This window comes from Ruditapes philippinarum, unplaced genomic scaffold, assembly GCF_026571515.1.
Source record: "Ruditapes philippinarum isolate M1 unplaced genomic scaffold, ASM2657151v2 ctg626_1_1_1_1, whole genome shotgun sequence".
Taxonomy (NCBI): domain Eukaryota; kingdom Metazoa; phylum Mollusca; class Bivalvia; order Venerida; family Veneridae; genus Ruditapes; species Ruditapes philippinarum.
In genome coordinates, this window is record NW_026861189.1 from 295883 (window position 1) to 304547 (window position 8665).

General features: G+C 33.2%; 1 protein-coding gene across 1 annotated transcript; it reads right to left on the reverse strand.

The window, feature by feature from the left end:
* Positions 1 to 419: 419 nt before the first annotated feature.
* LOC132714791 (translational activator of cytochrome c oxidase 1-like) lies at positions 420 to 8410 on the reverse strand. Its single transcript, XM_060697715.1, has 6 exons — positions 8318 to 8410; positions 5241 to 5603; positions 4759 to 4865; positions 3894 to 4030; positions 2885 to 3077; positions 420 to 1106 (listed from the first exon to the last, which is right to left on the reverse strand). The coding sequence occupies exons 2-6, from the start codon at positions 5572 to 5574 to the stop codon at positions 888 to 890; spliced, it is 990 nt and encodes a 329-aa protein (XP_060553698.1). The 5' UTR covers positions 5575 to 5603; positions 8318 to 8410; the 3' UTR covers positions 420 to 887.
* Positions 8411 to 8665: the final 255 nt, after the last annotated feature.

The window sequence follows — 8665 nt, forward strand, 5'->3', positions numbered from 1 at the left end:
TTTCTTTTTTTGTTTTCCTTGTGGACCTAACTCAACAGTTGTTATTTTGCTTCCCTATTACTGTATATATGAAATTATACAGTATAACTTGATTGGGTTAACTATTGCCGTAAACAAAAGCGAACCTAATAGTTAAGAGAAAACAATTTTCAACAATTTTTATTTATTCAAGGGCAATAACTCAAGAAAACTGTTTGAATTGTTCTTACAATCGTATTAAGCCGACACATGATGATCATATAATAAACATTTATTGTGCCTAACCTGTAACCTATAGTCCTATATATAATCAATTAGTGACTACTCTTAGTTCCTCCGCACTTGGCGGTAGCTCAAATTTTGTATTTTATTTAAACTTAATGTTATAACAAGATGAGATATGAAATTAAAATTTTAATTTTTTAATTGAAATGTAAGCATTTACAATAAAAATCTTTATTTCTAAATAAACACATGTAATACTATCCAATTCCAAGTCAAATTGACAGACATGAACTGTAAATGAGAACTATTTTTTTTGACTCTCAAAGTTGACAATTTGTTATGAAAACAGCATATATAGCAAGGCATTTATTCCAAACAAACTAATAAAGGTTTTATCTAATTAACATAATTAAATTTACCTTTACCAAATTTGAAATGAGCCTGCCGATCTTGTTTGTAACAAAAATCTCTCAGAAACCAAACATCAAACAAATGTTTTGAATCTGACTAAAGGATATAGTCTTTCATAATTAATTTCTTTCAAATATCAGAAGTTTTAAATAACAAAAACAAGTGATGAAATAGATATACACTGTATCACAATATTTTTTTTCCAGTTTGAAAAAATAACTTATTTGTTAAAAGAACATGGTAGTTGTTGCCTAGTGTTACGAATGCCTAAATCAATCTTCCGGTGGGGAAACATTATCAAACAAGCTGACAAAGTCCGGATGTGACTGCATTTTATTGGCAATTTGTGTGCAAGCTTTGAGGTCGTCCTCGGACTCGATGGTGACGTAATGATGAGGTATAAGCTCCACGGCACATGATGAATATTCTAAATTATACGACTTCTCGATCTCTTTTGCTACCTTTCTGTACGAAACAGGGTCACAGTGAAACTGTAATAAATCAAGTGCAAAAAAAAAAACATTACAAAGTAATATGACAATATCTATTTAATTATTAAATTAGCACACAATAAATGTTTTAAAGCCACTTTCCTCCAGATGAGCGAAAATATTTCAATAAAATCAAACTTGTGAAAAATGTACTAAGATTTTAGGAAAAGTAGAAAGATTCAAGATTCAATTAATAATTTTCATGTTATGAGCGATTAATGGTGGATTTTTCATTATGTGTAACTATATTTCTACTGCGTTACTAATGCAGTAAGGGCAGTTTTTTGCATATTTTGACCTCTTTTTGTAATTAACGTGGGTTGTAAGTGCCATTGATAATGTGTAAATTGCTTCCTTTTTTTACTATACAATATTATACATTTAATTTCATTTTTAAAATTTTCATGAAAATTAGCATAAATCTGGAGGTGTGTTGCTTTAAGATTCAAAAGAATCACAAAAGCACTGCATGTGGTGTAAATGCTAAAATTCTAAATTAAAAAGGGGCATAACTCTAAAAATATGACTTTCAGAATTATGCCCCTTCCCTAACAACTGCATCTTGCGGCCATAAGCAAGTATTTTAAGTTTCATGTTGATACATGTAACTTTAAATTGTTTGAATAATGGGCAACCAGTGATTTTTTCACTGTATTTTACAGTCGAATAAAGGCGGTTTCCCCTAGCCAAAAATAGGTATATTTTCCCCTAAAAATGCTAATAATTTTCCCCTAAAATGCCTCTTGCTCTTCCTTACAAGAACCACACTTATCAGCATCTGACATATTAGCCAGAAGACAGAAATCTGTCCCAAAAGATAGCCTCTGCTATGTACCATGCATGTTAAATTGATTGAAATTAATTTCTACATAAAATGTGTGGGTAAATTCCATAAATTTCAATTGTTGGAATTGGATTTAAGCTTTCCCCTTTTCAAGATTTATCGTGCTCCATTTTCCCCTTCAGAAAGCCACAGTTTGTTGGAAATTGGAAAAAAAATCACTGGCAACATTAAAGATTTTGCACGACAACAGCCATCATAATAGATCAACTTCTTCAGAATGGACAAGCTGAAAATAACTCTTTGAATGCCTCAATTTTCTCTTTACAAAAAGTTGTTAGTGGTTGACAAGAATAAATGGCACTGGATCGCTCACATGAAAAAAGTCACCATTCTTCTGTAATTAGGTCAGACTATGTTAAAAGTTAAAAATTTCTGATTTGAGGGGCATGACTTTAATAACTTTTGTAGAAGAAAACCAGGTGTTGCTACACACTAAAATTTTCAATATCTATACTCTTGGATTTTTTAGGAAATTTCACTAAACAAGTTTATGTATACTAAGTGCCCTTCAGATCAGGGCCCTTTTTAAAAGGGGCATCATTAATATTACTTTGTAGAGGACCACAAGATGATGCTACAGGCTTAATATCTAAGCTCTGGGTATTGTAGTTTCTGAGAAAAATTTCACTTTCAAAGTCTATTTTTAGCTCCTGGGTCCTAATTATATATCATTAATTTATACAACTTCCATAGAGGGAAACCTAAGGACCATTTCTGTGAAGTTTGGAGAGACTGTTAAAAGAAATTGTTGCTAGCAATGAATGAATGGACACACAGCTGCCACAAAAGCTCAACTCTGTCCACAGCTCAGGTGAGCTAAAAGGGATGTGTTGATAACGAATATTGTGTAATGTGGCTAGCTCACTATAAATTCTGTGTTGATATATAATTTAATATAAGGTTAAGTACTCCTAATAATAATTCAAGTTGTTACCTTCAAAACATATTCATACTCCTCAAGTCCACTATCATCTTTTGTCATTATAACATCCTCAGCTCCAGTTTCGATAGCTATTTCTAGATACTCATCCATGTTAGATGTCTGCATGTCCTTGGTAACTGGCACGGTTATCATTCCCTTCATATCAAAAAAACTTTGAAATGATGGTACATCTTTAACTTTACCTCTATAAAACAAAAAAAATACTTTAACACAATGCTAATGTACATGGCCTTATTGCATTAACAAGTACATTAATCTAAGGAAGAAGGGAGAAAAAAATCTGAAAATAATGAAACAAATTCTTTTTATCACATCTTTTGAGCCACGTCACGACAAAACCAACATAATGGGTTTGCGACCAGCATGGATCCAGACCAGCCTGCGTATCTGCACAGTCTGATCAGGATCCATGCTGTTTGCTTACAGACCCTATAACAAGTAGAAAAACTGATAGCTAACAGCATGGATCCTGATCAGACTGTGCGGATGCGCAGGCTGGTCTGGATCCATGCTGGTCGCAAACCCATTAAGTTGGTTTTGTCATGACATGGCTCATTTTTATTTCATTTTACCACAAAGACCAGCAGTTATCTGGTTTAAAGATATTTTATTTATTTAAGCTTGACTGTGGAACAAGTTCTTGCAACTTATAATAATCACTTTCGAGTCCGCTTCCTGGAATCAACCAGTACTGGTGTCATATAAAGAAACATGGTTGTGACCCAATTAGGCAAACACCTTAACCACTAGGCCACAAAGTTGCAATTATTTGATTGGTTGAAAGCATTTCATTGTGTAAACCCAACACAGGAAATATTACAGAACAATTTTTTTTGTAGATACATCAACAAGGTCAATGAATATGAATTTTGTTTGAAAACTCCGGGAACTATTACATGTATATAAACTGCTTAAGTCACAAACGTGCTGTCAGCTGGTTAATATTGAAAGAAAAAGAAAAACACCCAGCAATTTGATAACAGTAGTGTTAACAGCTTACATAGTTTTCTTTATTAAAGTATTAAGCGAGTCCCTAGCTTTTTTTGCACTTTCTGTCTCAACTTCCATCACAAAAATTGATCCTGCAGGTCCTCGTACTTCATAGTAAAGTGTCTGCACTGTACCCGCTTTCTTCGTCTGGAAGACAGATGACAACATTTAACCAGACTAAACAAGCATGGATGTGATTGAAATTTACAAATATTTTTTGTTTGAATGGGACAGAACTCCTAAAAATATATCTTTCAGTATAATGTCCCTTGTCTAACAACTGTTCAATGTCATGATTATCAAGTGTTCAACGTTCCATGTTGGTAATTTCGAAATTGACAGTTTAAAAATTATCCAACTTAACTAGAAATTCTGACAAAAAATCTATTTAAAAAGGGGTATAACTCCATAATTTATCCATCACAATCATAATCATTGCCCCTAATTTTTTTTTTCCTTTTTTATTCTTTTTTTTTTTTTTTTTTTTTTTTCTTTTTTTTTTTTTTTTTTTTTTTTTTTTTTTTTTTTTTTTTTTTTTTTTTTTCTTTTTTTTTTTTTTTTTTTTTTTTTTGTTTCACATACAAGTCATTATACCATACATTGTCATGATTAAAAACTATTTCAAGTTTCATGTAAATTACATTCATAGTTTTGTAATCATTTTACTAAATTGGCAATTTTGACCCAAAAAATCTACATTAAAAAGGGGCATAAGTCCTGAAATATCACTCCTGAAACATTGTTAGTTAATAATGCTTCTTATCTCAAAATATAAAGTAGTCCAGGGCTTCAATAAAGCTTTTGCACTATGATGACAACAATGATGATGATGAAAACTAGAACTAGAAAAGAAGTGTTAAACAATCTCTACTTACAGCATTTTCCAGATATCTTTTTATATCATTTTTCGGTATATTTGCATTTTTCATTCTTTCCAGAATTGTAGCCAGTTTAGAGTTAGTCTCTGGGTTTGAGCCATTATCTATATGACAATGTAAAAAAATGTGTTAGAACTATTATTTGAATACATCAACATCTGATTTAAATAAAGCAAGATAAAAGTCCAAACTTGTATAAACCAAGCATGTTTATTAAGCTTGGCACTTTCACCTTTAAAACCAAACTTTTGTTGTTGTTTTTGTATGATTATTATTGGGTTTTATGTCAATTTGGGCAATTGGCACTGTATTAAAAGGTATTTATATAATGATTCTACAGGTCACTGGGTCTTAAAGACAGCACAAAAGGTGGGCTAAGTAAGTTAAGTATAATTGGTCTTTTAGCTATGTATAATGGGCCTTAAATTTACATATAATGCGCCTTAAAGTTACGTATAATGGGCTTTTACGTTACGTACCTGTGATAGCTGCTTTCATTTGGGAGACATAACTCTGCACCATCAACATATGTTTGTTATCTGCTGCTTCTTTTGTACTTTTAATATTTTGCCAATGGGAGTGTCCTGCCATTTTACGCTGAGGCACAATCAACAAGCAATGTTGGCTACACTGATATTGATGTTTGGACAAATAATCCATTCTAAAGGCTTTATTCACATGATTTTGTACACTATGTAGTCTTTGTCTTCGAGCAAATGTTGAAAACTGTAGGTTTGATTGTAAGGAAGTCTTGGCTGAATGCCATAAACTGCATCCCATGAGAGAATTTCTGAGAAGGTCTACACTCCTCATTCTTTCAATAGCTGCTGACTTATGAATTCCTAAAAAATATGATTTCCTGTAGATTATTTAGTGGTTAATACTTGGTTGCTGCTTGCCATTAGGACCTATAGAGGTGATAATCACAGGTACTGTTTTAGAAACAAGAGGGCCATGATGGCCCTAGATCGCTCACCTGACTTATCAAACTCATCCAAACAATTACCTAGACAAGCATTCTGACCAAGTCTCATGACCGGTGAATCAAAAATGTGACCACTACAGTGTTAACAAGGATTATCCATATTTGAGCAGTGCGACCTAGTTTTTTACCCAGGTGACACATATTCAAACTTGACCTAGAAATCATCAAAACAAACTTTCAGACCAATTTCCAGGATACTTGGATCAAAACAGTAGCAACTAGTGTTAACAAAATTTTTCTATTTTTAGCTCCGGTGACCTAGTTTCACATGCGATTTCGAACTCATCCAAGCAATTACCTACACAAGCATCCTGACCAAGTTTGATGATAATTGAGTCGAAAATTTGACCACTAGAATGTTAACAAGGTTTTTCCATATTTGGGCGGTGTGTCCTAGTTTTTCATCCAAGATGACCCATGTTCGATCTTGACTTAGAAATCATCAAAACAAACTTTCAGACCAATTAACAGAATATTTGGATCACAACAGTAGCCACTAGAGTGTTAACAAGATTTTTCTATTTTTAGCTACTGTGACCTAGTTTTTCATCCGAGATGTCCAATGTTCCATTATTCCCAGCAATGACCTAGACAAGTTTCCTGACCAAGTTTGATGACAATTGAGTCAAAATTGTGACCACTAGAGTGTTAACAAGGTTTTTCTAATTTTAGCTCCTGTGACCTAATTTTTCATCCGAGATGACCCATGTTCGAACTCATTCAAGCAATTGATTGGACAAGCATTCTGACCAAGTTTGATGATGATTGGTTCAAAAATGTGACCACTAGAGTGTTCACAAGGTTTTTCTATTTATAGCTCCTGTGACCTACTTTTTCATCCGAGATGACCCATGTTCAAACTCATTTAAGCTATCATCTAGATAAGCATCCTGACAAAGTTTGATGATGATTGGGTAAAAAATGTGACCACTAGAGTGTTCACAAGGTTTTTCTATTTTTAGCTCCTGTGACCTAGTTTTTCATCAAAGATGACCCATGTTCGTATCATCCAAGCAATTGACTAGACAAGCATTCTGACCAAGTTTGATGATGATTGGTTCAAAAATGTGACCACTAGAGTGTTCACAAGGTTTTTCTATTTATAGCTCCTGTGACCTACTTTTTCATCCGAGATGACCCATGTTTGAACTTATCCGAGCTATCACCTAGACAAACATCCTGACCAAGTTTGATGATGATTGGGTCAAAAATGTGACCTCTAGAGTGTTCACAAGGTTTTTCTATTTTTAGCTCTTGTGACCTAGTTTTTCATCTGAGATGACCCATGTTAGAACTCATCCGAGCTTTCAACTAGATAAGCATCCTGACCAAGTTTGATGATGATTGAGGCAAAAATGCGACCGCTAGCGTGTTTACAAGCAATTGTGGACGTACGACTGACGAGGGACATTCACCAATCCTAAAAGCTCACCCTGAGCAAGCTCAGGTGAGCTTAAAAATGCAAATGACATCTCCAGAGACATAGATAACAGAGATAAACAGCTCCTATATACATGTACTCCATTGAAATATCACTCATGCCTAATCTTTTAATCTGGTAAATCTTTTATCTATAGCTGCATGTTAAAATACTGGTAACTTTCCATGCCTTTCACTTAGAAATATATGGCAAAACATACCCACTGAGCCAGTTTTTTTGTCATATGAATAGTTTGTAACAAAAATTATCAGTGATTTTTCTCACTTAATTGGGAAGAGGCCTTAGCCTCTTGATATTGGGAAAAATTATCGCTAAAATTGCTGATTTGGGAAGTTAAAAAGCTGGTTTAAGTTCAGATTTTTGGGAAAACTGCATGATTTTAAAGAAAATTTCAATTGGGAGGAGGCCCTTTTTCGGAGTCTGTTATATAAGTAGGAAAATCACTGATTATTAAGTAGTTCTTTTTAAAAAATGATGTAACATTTATTTAAATGGGAACTGTAAATATTTTTACCTGCAGCCATAGACAAATGCATAAGCTTTAAGAAAATGTATTGTTTTACTTATTTTGATATCTGCCATATCTGGTTTATAAGTTTTACTTGCTACAAGTTTTAAGTTTAGCAGGCACATGTGATATTTTAACTGACTAGGAAGTTGCCTATCTTTGTTATCTGTCTCTGACATCTCACATCAACACTTTGGGGCATGTAAGAAATGTAAGACAGACATGTCACAATCAGGTCTGGAAAGCCTGAAGAATTATATGCTTACAATATATCACTTAAAACTTATCTGTCACAATAAAAATGATATAGGCTACTCAGACATTTGTATCTATTAAACTTAATTACTTTGTTTCATTCACAGGCCCTACACACAAATACAATATACACTTATAAACACTATAAGAATATACTTTATATAAAGTATATAAGCGTATACATGTGTCTAGCGCGTGTGGTTTCATTACAACATATCCGAATTACATCATATCCGAAACAGTTACATTTTATTCTATATTATATCTACGTTTTGCTTACAAAAGGAATAATATCAGTCGAAAATTAAATACGTAAAAGCTTATGAAAGTTGAAATATTTAAGAAAAAAATGTTGCTTGTATCTTACTTTTTGTGATAATAGTTTTATTTTATTTTTTTTACAGCTCAAAGTCGTGCTCAGTTGTTGTTGTTGTTGTTGTTGTTGGTAGGTAGAACACTGTCAAAATACTTAAACTCCTCACAGTGTGTGTAGCGATGCGAAGGGGGACCACTGCGTCGGATTTTGCAAAGTACTATAGTAGACATCACCAGACTGCATATGGATCGGCAGAAGTTTAGTATTTTCAGTAATATCTTATAACAGCTATTTTCCACAACTCGCCATTCTTGTCAGTACTGTATACATGTGTACTTGGATTTCAAAAAGCACTATTTAGATCTAAGAAGAAATCTCAAAAGCACGAAGATAATTTTA